Below are 13,206 nucleotides of genomic sequence, written 5' to 3' on the forward strand. Positions count from 1 at the left end.
TCACTAACCCCAGCTACACACACACACACCACCAGATCTACACACATTCACTAACCCCTGCTACACACACACAACATCCCCAGATCTACACACATTCACTAACCCCAGCTACACACACACACACCATTCCCAGATCTACACACATTCACTAACCCCAGCTACACACACACCATCCCCAGATCTACACACATTCACTATCCCCAAGCTCCGGCACTCAGGCTTTGAACGGGGACTCCGCCCCTGCTACACACACACACACACCACCAGATCTACACACATTCACTAACCCCAGCTACACACACACACACACCACCCCCAGATCTACACACATTCACTAGCCCCAGCTACACACACACACCATCCCCAGATCTACACACATTCACTAACCCCAGCTACACACACACACACCATCCCCAGATCTACACACATTCACTAACCCCTGCTACACACACACACACACCATCCCCAGATCTACACACATTCACTAACTCCTGCTACACACACACACACACACCATCCCCAGATCTACACACATTCACTAACCCCAGCTACACACACACACACACACCATCCCCAGATCTACACACATTCACTATCCCCAGCTACACACACACACACACACCATCCCCAGATCTACACACATTCACTAACCCCAGCTACACACACACACACACCACCCACAGATCTACACACATTCACTAGCCCCAGCTACACACACACACACACCATCCCCAGATCTACACACATTCACTAACCCCAGCTACACACACACACACACCATCCCCAGATCTACACACATTCACTAACCCCTGCTACACACACACACCATCCCCAGATCTACACACATTCACTAACCCCAGCTACACACACACCATCCCCAGATCTACACACATTCACTAATCCCAGCTACACACACACACCATCCCCAGATCTACACACATTCACTAACCCCAGCTACACACACACACACCATCCCCAGATCTACACACATTCACTAGCCCCAGCTACACACACACAAACACCATCCCCAGATCTACACACATTCACTATCCCCAGCTACACACACACACACACCATCCCCAGATCTACACACATTCACTATCCCCAGCTACACACACACACACACCATCCCCAGATCTACACACATTCACTAACCCCAGCTACACACACACACAATCCCCAGATCTACACACATTCACTATCCCCTGCTACACACACACACCATCCCCAGATCTACACACATTCACTATCCCCAGCTACACACACACACACACCATCCCCAGATCTACACACATTCACTAACCCCAGCTACACACACACACCATCCCCAGATCTACACACATTCACTATCCCCAGCTACACACACACACCATCCCCAGCGCAACACACACACACACCATCTTCCGGACCAGGCAATGTGCGTGGATTCCACGTGCCTGCAACATTTCACATTTGAATACAAATTAGTTTGTGTTAGTACGTTTTGAAGGGTTTGTCTGTTACCTTAATATTTACCAACAGGCAACTAGTTCCTATGCCAATTTAAAGCTGTTCTTTATAACATTTTGCATTTCAAGGCCACGGTTGGTACGGACCAATGCGTTTGGCTTTTGTTATTCAGGCTAACGGAGAAAAACGTGCACGGTGCATCTCCTTCGTGTCGCGGTGCAGTGATCAACGAGCGCTCCACTCTCCTCCACGGCGACACCATCACGCTCCACTCTCTACAGTGACACCCTCACGCTCCACTCTCTACAGCGACACCATCACGCTCCACTCTCCTCCATGGCGACACCATCACGCTCCACTCTCTACAGTGACACCATCACGCTCCACTCTCTACAGTGACACCCTCACGCTCCACTCTCTACAGCGACACCACCACGCTCCACTCTCTACAGCGACACCATCACGCTCCACTCTCTACAGCGACACCATCACGCTCCACTCTCTACAGCGACACCATCACGCTCCACTCTCTACAGTGACACCATCACGCTCCACTCTCTACAGCGACACCATCACGCTCCACTCTCTACAGTGACACCATCACGCTCCACTCTCTACAGCGACACCCTCACGCTCCACTCTCTACAGCGACACCATCACGCTCCACTCTCTACAGTGACACCATCACTCTCCACTCTCTACAGTGACACCATCACGCTCCACTCCCTACAGCGACACCATCACGCTCCACTCTCTACAGCGACACCATCACGCTCCACTCTCTACAGTGACACCATCACACTCCACTCTCTACAGTGACACCATCACGCTCCACTCTCTACAGTGACACCCTCACGCTCCACTCTCTACAGTGACACCATCACGCTCCACTCTCTACAGTGACACCATCACGCTCCACTCTCTACAGCGACACCATCACGCTCCACTCTCCTCCACGGCGACACCATCACGCTCCACTCTCTACAGTGACACCCTCACGCTCCACTCTCTACAGTGACACCATCACGCTCCACTCTCTACAGCGACACCATCACGCTCCACTCTCTACAGTGACACCATCACGCTCCACTCTCTACAGCGACACCCTCACGCTCCACTCTCTACAGCGACACCATCACGCTCCACTCTCTACAGTGACACCATCACTCTCCACTCTCTACAGTGACACCATCACGCTCCACTCCCTACAGCGACACCATCACGCTCCACTCTCTACAGCGACACCATCACGCTCCACTCTCTACAGTGACACCATCACGCTCCACTCTCTACAGTGACACCATCACGCTCCACTCTCTACAGTGACACCCTCACGCTCCACTCTCTACAGTGACACCATCACGCTCCACTCTCTACAGTGACACCATCACGCTCCACTCTCTACAGTGACACCCTCACGCTCCACTCTCTACAGCGACACCATCACGCTCCACTCTCCTCCACGGCGACACCATCACGCTCCACTCTCTACAGTGACACCATCACGAGCCGAGCTCGCAGTGCCGGAGAGACCGCCGCGCGACATGCACAACTTCGTTTTTTCACGCAGCTACCCAGAATGCCGAGCAGGCCGCGTCCCGCACGTGCTTCTCTTGCCGCTAAACTGAATCGTAGTTTTGTGGACCGTGCCTGGGCCTGTGTCCAGGTCATCATTGACCAAAAGTCGGCGTGATGGACGTGAATGTAGTTTGTTTGTAATAGTTTACGTGGGGTTTAACTAGTTTTGTGTAACCACCGAACGCGTTCATTTTACGTAGCAGGCGCTTCCTGCGATTGACAGAATGACAGCAACGAAAGAACACGGTAGATCATTTAGAAATTCATCTTCACGCATGGGATTCGCATCCCAGATTTCTTCCGCTGTACACGTTAATTTACTTCTCTAACATCTTAAATGGATTTTGTTAGCTGTCAACGCGACGAATATAAATTCGGCATTCCGTTTTGGTAACACTTTTTTGCATCTTGTCTGTATTGTTCTGAAACAAGATGAGTAGCCTTTTATTTACAATAGCAATGTAGACACGTGAATGATGTCATGCCAAAATTGTAATTGTTTTACATTAAAAAGATAATCAGACGATTAAAAGGTCCAATTCATTTTCGATTGTGGTCAACATTCCACCACTTTGTACAGGAATGACGGCCGCATTTGCAATTGAACATCGAACCACTCTGTCTCTAAACTCTTTGGTTCTATTGGGTAAAGTCACGTAGGTAAAAAATAAAATAACAAAAATCACGACGTTTCGGCCACAACACAAGCGGCCTTCATCAGGTGAAGGGACGAGACTGCTTGTGTTGTGGCCGAAACGTCGTGATTTTTGTTATTTTATTTTTGTTACCTACGTGACTTTACCCAATAGAACCAAAGAGTGTGGGTCCTTGCAGTCACGAAAGCTTTAAATCTAGAACACTCCAGTGTCTCTACTCACTCCCGCAGACTGAGGGTGGCCCACAGCGGCCGGGGTGAAAGGGCGCAGTGCTACGGTGCCCCTGGGCACTGAGGAGTTGCTCCCGTGCAGTCTTGTCGTGGTGGTGGTGGTTCACGCTGTCAGGTGGGGGTGGGGGTGCCAGGGACATTTTTTTAATCATCAGAAAACTTCGGAGCAACAAAAAAAATCGCGTTGCTCAAATCGGTACAGACGGGTTGACAGAAGAGGCCGCAGTCGCACGTGAAATACGGCGACTGATAAATGATCGCGATGATTGCGATCACGATCTTTGCGTTGGCCGCTGCTGCTGTTTGATGATGATGACGACGATGGTGAGATAGAAATAAAGCGTCGGCTTGATTTAAACAAAGTTTACTCGCCACTTCTTTGTTCCGCCTTTGTTAGTGTAGGGGGTGAAGTGCTCCTGTTACTGCCGCCGCCTCGCTGATGGATTGAGCAGCAAGGCGATTTGTGCCTGAGAACATTTCACGAGGACATGCAGCGAGCACTGACCGCGATCATCCGCGGGGTTCGCTCGAGAATGCCGCTGACCCCATAACATTGATTAGCCCAGCGACCTTTTTTACGGGCCACGTCCTGCAGTTGAGAATCCGAAAATCTAAATTGGTCCAAAGTTTGCTGCTGAAAAAACATCGGTTCACAAAGCCCTTCGGCCATTGCACCTACAAGGCGTCTACTTGATTTACATTGTCAAATAGAGCCTTTAAATTTTGATTTAAAGCTTTCGTGACTGAAGGGATTCATATTCTTGGTCTTTTGGTAAAGTCTCGTAGAAGTTTCCCTTATACGTGACTTTACCGAAAGAACCAAGAATATAAATAGATCCTTGTTTATTATGTGATGAAAAGCTTTGAGTTGTGATTGGAGGGATCTCTGATCAATTCCTGGAGAAACGATGGAGGGCCTGGATTTCGTTTTTTTTTCTATCTGCGAGGGGCCACTGATTGACACAACAGACACTGCTTTAGAGTTGCTCCAGATCTGCCACCAAATGAATTGCTGTCTCTGCAACACGTGTTCATTTCACTGATTGACGTTGGAGAAACTGTCTCCTTTATCTCCCCTTTGCATACAGCAGAGTAAAACCTTGGATTGCGAGTAACTTGGTCTGCAAGACGAGCAAAAATTTTAAGTAAATAATTTGATAAACGAGCGAGGTCTTGCAATACGAGCAGTACGTACAGTACACGCTTTGTCTGCGGAGCGTCACGTGATCACAACTGATATACGAGTGCTTTGATATACGAGTATATGTATATTTTATTGATGGATTACAAACACGTTTCCGGAACGAATTATGCTCGCAATCCAAGGTTTTACTGCATGTATATTTTATTGGTGTAAATTTAGATGTCAACCAAGCACAGGGTGAGCAAGTGGGTTTAGGAAAGGTTTCTCTACAATCCACCACGTGCATACAAACAACCAATCAGATCCTGTAAAAAAACTAATACCAATACAATTATACCTGGCCGTTCTAAACTTATGAAAATGCAGTTGACTTGGCAGGAAACTGACAGCATATACGCTCTAAAGAAACCAAGCCCTGCATATATAATAAGTTTACAGAGATTGCGCGTAAAGAGTTAAATAGATGTTGGAATGCGAGCGTCAACCGAGAAGACCCGTAGCGTTATCCGTGGGTACAAAGCGGTCACCCCAGATTCCAGCCACGCCACGCTCGCACGGCCCCGGACCAAGCGCTCGGCCGGCGCGCCTCTCCGCGTGGGGGTTCCGTGGCATCCCCTCCGTGTTTCGCGGGCTGTAGTTGCTACCCGATTTGGTGTCGAGTTACCCCGACAGTCGGTATCCCGTGGACGGAACGGCACTCATTTAACACGCAAAGCGCTTTGCCACGAATTAGCCGCAGTAACCTCGCTGGTCTCGTCAAAGAGCAAAAAACCACCGTCACGCAAACTCCGGTGGTCATCCTCACATCAGCGGCTTCTGGCGGGCCCTTGCGGCCGTCTGGAACGCTCTGACTTCCGATAAGCCACCGGAATTATGCACTTTTAAAAATAATTGCCCAACATGCATTACTTTTACACCTGGCGCACATTATAACATTGCAAATACATCCATCATGTAAACACAATACCTAACAAACCTTTGCCTGTGCTCGCAGAAGGTATCCACTGGTCTTTTTAAACAATTCTAGTTAAAGATAAGCGGGGAATTTACAGGCAAGCGGTAGATGCGGCCCGATTTGGTGTCGAGGTACCCCAACAGTCGGTGTCCTGTGGACGGAACGGCACTCATTGACACACAAAAAGCGATTGCCACAGCGCCGCTGCCATGAGCCCATCTCTCATGAAACAAGAACCGGAAGAAAATAACAACTTCGCTACGTGGCCCGGAGTGATGGTGGAGTGTGAAGAGGAGATAACGGTGGAGCGTGAAGGTCAGGGTTCGACTCCAGGTGGCGACCTCCTGGTGGATGTAGTCGCCGTAAAGCAGGAGGATGAGAACTGAGACTGTCGCTTGTGATCGCCCGGTCAACTTCTGAAAAAGCGGTCATTTAGCTCGGTCGGCATTACCGGGAAAAATTAAAGATTTGTTCGTCTAGTAAACTGGAAAGGGAATTTGGCCACATTCTATGGATCCGTTTGGGCCGCCGTTTTTTTATGGGGGGTGGGGGGAAGTTATTGATCACGTAAATATATTCCCTTAATTTAGAGGCATCCATATAGTTAATTTGTTCTGAAAGGCGGCCTTAGAAAAGTAAACATTGAACAAAATAGTATCATTGCACGCGTCTCCATAACGAGCGTGTAATGACTCTTGATTTTAAGCTTTCGTGACTGCAGGAATCCATGCCGTCTGGTTCTTTCGGCAACGTCGTCGCACAGCAGGTAAGAACAAGACGCTTGCTCGTGTTGCGATGGAAACGTCACGTGATCTATTATTGTGTTTCTACCCACCGTGCGACTTCACCGTGAGAACCACGGCGTGGAGCTGGTGCTGAAAGCGCCAACAACGCCGGCGAACGTGTCGCTGTATTTTCAATACTGAGAGCAAGTAACGCAATTATTATTATTATTACTGTAACCAGTTCTAACGTGTAAAATGCACGCGTAGAATTGCGCCAGTGGGAATTGAAATGCGCGCAAATGTTACGCCGATACATTTTGCGTACTTGGGCAAAATGTAATTCAATGCAGACAATGCAAATGCGACATAGATTATTGCATTGTCAAAATTCCAGGGAGTTGGGGTTTGGTAAGGGTGAAACTCTGCAACATCGTTTTTACCGGTAATTTTCCCCACTGTAAAAACCTTTGGCGGTTGCACAATTAATTGTATAGATTTACACTTTGCAACAAATGGGGCACGTTTAAATTCAAGGAGCTACGTTCACACAATTAACTAGACCAACCTCATCCACATTGCTCCTCACAAAAGTGTCATATATACATGAACCAGAAGCCATATATACATGAACCAGAAGCCATATATACAAGAACATAGTACTGAACTGCCACCGTACATCGTCAGCGTACTTACCAGACATACGTGAGCAATGTTTTTAATCAAGTGATATCTCCTTCCTACGACGATATATTAATATTTTTTTTTTAAATAAATACACATCATGTACAAACATGCCAATGGCCTGTAACTTTGTTGGCGCCAACATGCTTTTTCTCGTTGCCCCACTAGCAGCGCGAGTAGCCCAAATGTTGTTGTGGGTGAGTCCAGCCACGGTGTTCACCACGGGCCAGCTTCGTGCAAGCGGCAAAACAGCGGCACGTTTCAGACGACGGGATTAGAGCGCTACCCAATTGAGTTTGGGGGGCTTCCTCCGATGTTGGAAAGTCAAGTTCAGGGGCCGTCCATAAATGACGTCACGCACCTATGGGGGGGGGGGGGAGGTCAGACATTTGTGACGATGTGTGACGAGGTGGAGGGAGGAGGGGGGTTTGAGAAATGTGACGTCACGTAAAAATGCGCAACTTTAAATAAACGTAATTAAATAGAATTGTCACAGCTACTTTTGATTCATTATTCACTATTTGATTATTTAAATTGACTAAGGCCATCTTTTATTTCTTCCACGAAGGAGCATTTTGCTTCTCCATGGGAGAATGGGTGAGTGGGTCGTTGAGTGAGTGGGTGGTTGAGTGGGTGGGTGAGTGGATGGGTGAGTGGGTGAGTGGTTGAGTGAGTGGATGGGTGAGTGGGTGGTTTAGTGGATGGGTGAGTGAGTGGTTGAGTGGGTGGTTGAGTGAGTGGGTGGGTGAGTGGGTGGGTGAGTGAGTGAATGGGTGAGTGGGTGGGTGGTTGAGTGAGTGGGTGGTTGAGTGAGTGGGTGGTTGAGTGGGTGGGTGGATGAGTGGGTGGATGAGTGGGTGGGTGAGTGGGTGAGTGAGTAGTGGGTGGGTGGGGTAAGTGAGTGGGTGAGGTGAGTGGGTGGGTGAGTGAGTGGGTGAGTGAGTGGGTGGGTGAGTGAGTGAGTAGTGGGTGGGTGGGGTAAGTGGGTGTGTGAGGTGAGTGAGTGGGTGAGTAGTGGGTGGGTGAGGTGAGTGGGTAGGTGAGTGAGTGGGTGGGTGAGTGAGTGGGTGGTTGAGTGAGTGAGTTGCTTCTCTATGGGAGAATGTTGAAGCAAACAATCTCGAGTTGAAGCGTTCGTGACTACAGGAATCCACACTCTTTGGTTCTGTCGGTAAAGTCGTCTCGTTGGTAGGCAGACCATAAAATAATTAAATACGCACTACAATGACAATAGTTTAAAGTGATTTGCCGCGTGTTTTATTTTCAAAATGGAAATATGGTTTAGGGGGGGAGGGGCAGAGCTTTGTGACGTCATATTTGAAAGGGGGGTCTGACTTTTTGTGACGCCGTGTGACGAGGAGGAGGGGGGGGGGGTCAAAAATCGGCCAAATCGTGTGACGTCATTTATGGACGTGCCCCCCTTTATATCCCTCCGTACCGGTGTCATCGCTGCTCACGACTCTGTGTGGCGAGCAGATAACGTCGGGGCAAGAGGACGGTAACGTTGTTCAAACTACACGCCACGGGCCCGGCACCATGCGGTGTGACATGCCCCCATGTCACGACACAATTATTTAACGTTCTTACAATAACACGTCCGGCATTGTGTATGCATGTATTTACTTCAATTGTGATTCGCAGCCGACAAAAAATTTCCCCAAAAAGTTTTCCTTTTTTAATGAAATACTATTAATCAAAATAAGCAATAGGTCGATTAATTAACAAAAAAAATCTGTTTGTCAAGAAATGTCAACATGCAAATTCGTACAAATTCGTACTGAGGTTTTACATTTGCCAGAAATTGTTAAAAGCTCAGTACGTCAAGCTCACCATACTCACGTCTTCAGCATCATAATTGGTGACCTATGGTGCGTGGTAGTCCGTGACCTTTAGATTACAAACGCAAATATTCCTCACCTGGGTCCTTACAAAACTCGGTAGACACCTACCCGCGGAGATCATCGATAGAGCATCAGGTTTTTCAAAATCTTTATAAATATTCTCCACACGTAGACGGAAGAATGTGCATTTACACGTCAATATTCCCCACATGCGGGGGTTTGCGTTTTAGCAACTGCATAAAAAGTGTTGTGCTGCACTATGCTCCTGCGTCTATGCTCCCTGCCTTCACCAACATTCGCTGAACAGCGTTGAAGTAAAGTGAAATAAGCCCCCACGACCCTGAATGCCATGAGGAGACCCTCATCCATCACTAGATTGAAACAAGGGCGGAACAAGCGCATGCTGAGCCTGCCCACGTGCGTAATCCACGTTTCAGGTCTACGGACAAATAGATGACGATATTGTTTTAGGCTGGGAACTTCGCATACTGTATATTATATTTTCTAAGTGATTTTAAGTCCATTCCAATCAGGCCAAGCGATTCTAAAATGTTTTTTTTCACAGTAGCCAAACCCCGGTGTAGTTAATAAGAGTTAAAGCGAACTCCATGGACAATTGGCATTCAGTGGACCATGTAAGCCCCACCTGATGTGTGCACTCTGGACAACGTGGATCGATACTCTTTGGTTCTATTGGTAAAGTCACGTAGGTAAAAAATAAAATAACAAAAATCACGACGTTTCGGCCACAACACAAGCGGCCTTCATCAGGTGAAGGGACGAGACTGTCTGGAGGACAGCGCTGGAGTGAAAAAAGCCACGCTCAGATCACGACCTTTAAGCTGTGTGAGAAGAAACAAAGTGCCTTGACAAAAGAATTAGCATAGAATTTAGCATTGAAATGGCTCATTGAAATAGCTAAGTTAAAGCATACACATCCGCAGAGGCACCCCTTGACAAAGGAATTAGCATAGAATTTAGCATTGAAATAGCTGAGTGATTAGCTTGTAATTGGTCACAGAAATAGCTATGTTAAAGTCAGAGCATATACATTCACCGAGGCACCTAGTACAAATCAAACAGGAGAATTTAGCGAAACACAACCACGCTCAGACCGCGGACCTTTAAACTGTGTGCGAGCAAACAAGGTGTCCTGACAAAGAAATTAGCATAAAAATTAGCATTTGATTGGCCGATTTTAGAAAAGAGGTGGTGTACGTGCCGGTGGACTTGCCGTTTGGCGCGGGGGGGGGGGGGGAGTTTACCTATTGATGGTGTGAAAAGGGAATTTATAAGAGCTGCGAAAGTTTGGGGTACCACTACTTGAAAAATATACTGTACCATTGAAATTAGTTTAATGTGGGTGGACGTAACGTGGATCGACTTAGCGTACACTGCGTGCAAGCTTTCCATTTCCCCCTCCCTCCACGATAGACTTTGCATCTTGTGTTGCCAGAAAAGAAGTGGAAAACCTCTTCTCATACCTAATACTAAACTTTACAACGAAATGAAACTGAAGTGAAGGCTCTTGAATGTTTTTTTTCTTGAACTACTTAGGACCAACTTGGTGTTGTTGTCTCTGTTTCCGCATCAATGTGGAAGATTGAGTTGAGCAGACTGTTTTGTCTAATCCATGCAACGTTCAACCAACATTTTGCAAGTCACAACACAACTATGTCGGCTTCTTCCTTCACACTGGTCAGCATTCAAATTCCTTCCCATCATCACTTTTCCCCAAGCACTCAGGGAGTGTTTTATCAAATGCCTTGGGACATTTGTCCAATTTTTTTTTTACTTAGTTTCGTTGCTTATGAGAAACAAAACCATTACACAGAGACTACCATTGCAATACACAGAGGGTTGATACTCAAACATCTGTATAGATAGTAGGTCTCCCAACCTACTTAATGTACTTCCATTAACTCGGTGTCTCCATAGCCCAACAAACGGGGTGTTTGACATGCAGGGCGATGTCTAATCTACTAGCCCTGCATTATTAAGAGTGTCCTTAATATACGATTAATATTCACGTTCTTGGTTCTTTGGGTAAAGTCACGTAGAAGGGAAACAATAAAATGAAAATTTTCCCGCTGTGGTTTTTCACGCTTGATGATGATTGCTTGTGGTTGCAGTCGAAACGTCGTGAGAATTTTGTTGTTTTATATTTTTTTATTGTTTCCCTTCTACGTGGTGACTTTACCGAAAGAACCAACAATATGAATCCCTGCAGTTACGAAAGCTTTAAATAAAAAAATATATTAATATTCATTATTACCAAGCAAACTACATTCGTGTTTTTTTTCTTAAATGCATTCCGTTTTAACTTGTAACAAATATTTTTTTTTTATGTATTGACAAATTATAGGTTTGCATTCCACTGTGTGGTGCAATTATTAAACATTCTAACAATAACATACCCAGCATTGTGTATACATATATTTAAAATGTGATTCACAGCAAAAAAAAAATAGTATGCTTTTTAATGAAATACTATTAACCCAAATAAGCAATAGGTCGATTAATTTTAAAAAAAAATCTGTTTGTAAAGAAATGTCAACATGCTAAATAAGTAAATGAAATAAGCATAGGAGTAAATGCTTATCTTAACATACTTATTACACACGTTCATTTGAAATGTTATGCAGGAGATAAAATCACCAAAGTTGACCAACACAGCAGAGCAATCCGTTCAGACTGGTAGTGAGTGGCAAGTCTACACAACGATGGTTTTTTTTATGGTAAATCGTCCAAAGAAATGTAACTGAAACCAACACACCAGCATAACACAATGCCCCCAAATCATTTTTCTTGACGATTGGCGATTCCCTGGGCATGCAGCCAGTGGTCTGGGCTGAGTTCATTTAATAGTTAGTTCATTTATTAGGTATAGCCCTGTGAGCCATTCGGCTCTTGAATCGGGTGCAACCGCAACAAACAAAATACATGAACAAGAAAACATCTTAAAGTGATTATGTGACTGTGCAAACAGAAAATACAGGGAAAAAATATCAAAATATTCCTGAAATAGCACCGTACACCAACGCTGTGCGCAAAAAATCCCAGTGGGATGCAAGTCAAATAACAACAACAACAACCACAAGACAACTAAGATTAAAGCCATCAGTCTAACTCCGTACTACAATAAACAAAAACATGGCCAAAACAAAAAAAAACTTTTCGAAATCACCAAAATAAAATCCAAAAATCCAATGTAACAGTGATCATAGGGACTGTGACCGAATTTTTAACAATAAACTACGTAAATAAATTATAGCACCAAAATCTAGAGCCATATTTTAGGCCACTGAATAGCAGTGGCAGCTAGGGTTTGATTACAGCACCGAGGCTCACCTGTGGTGCAACTTCGCCCTGCTAGGTGCGTGGCAGGACCAAGTCTGGATCGTGACTCTGGCTCGACTCGTTGTTTAGCCGTGGCTTGGGGCGAGGAAGGAGATGGTATAGTTATCTCTTGAACGGGGGTCACACCCCTCAAAACTGTACCACCAACAGCCTCATCCCACGCGCACGTGCAGCCACGGGCCACCAATCGCTTCTGCGAACCATTTACTAAAAACCACATGGGATAAAAACCACGTGCTTCATACAGTACACAAGGCAGTGACATATTACCGTGTTAGAGTACTCGAAGGCACCAAATTCGTTATGCGCCGTTTCTGCATGATCCAGAAGCCATATATACATGAACCAGAAGCCATATATACATGAACCAGAAGCCATATATACATGAACCAGAAGCCAAATATACATGAACCAGAAGCCATATATACATGAACCAGAAGCCTTATATACATGAACCAGAAGCCATAAATACATGAACCAGAAGCCATATATACGTGATCCAGAAGCCATATATACATGAACCAGAAGCCATATAAACATGAACCAGAAGCCATCTAGACATGAACCAGAAGCCATATATACATGAA

The 13,206-nt window shown here is 46.0% G+C and overlaps 1 protein-coding gene across 1 annotated transcript in view; it reads right to left on the reverse strand.

Moving 5' to 3' along the window:
* Positions 1-6,080: 6,080 nt before the first annotated feature.
* LOC142913402 (uncharacterized) overlaps positions 6,081-13,206 on the reverse strand; it is a 42,912-nt gene continuing 35,786 nt past the window's right edge. The window contains exons 3-4 of the mRNA XM_076060943.1: positions 6,848-6,887; positions 6,081-6,163 (exon numbers count right to left, since the gene is read on the reverse strand). Of these exons, the coding sequence (XP_075917058.1) occupies positions 6,081-6,163; positions 6,848-6,887 (123 nt within the window). The remainder of the gene's footprint in view (positions 6,164-6,847; positions 6,888-13,206) is intronic.

This window comes from Petromyzon marinus, unplaced genomic scaffold (assembly GCF_048934315.1).
Source record: "Petromyzon marinus isolate PM22_M1 ecotype Great Lakes invasive population unplaced genomic scaffold, UKy_Petmar_22M1.pri1.0 PM_G_Scaffold_25, whole genome shotgun sequence".
Taxonomy (NCBI): Eukaryota; Metazoa; Chordata; class Hyperoartia; order Petromyzontiformes; family Petromyzontidae; genus Petromyzon; species Petromyzon marinus.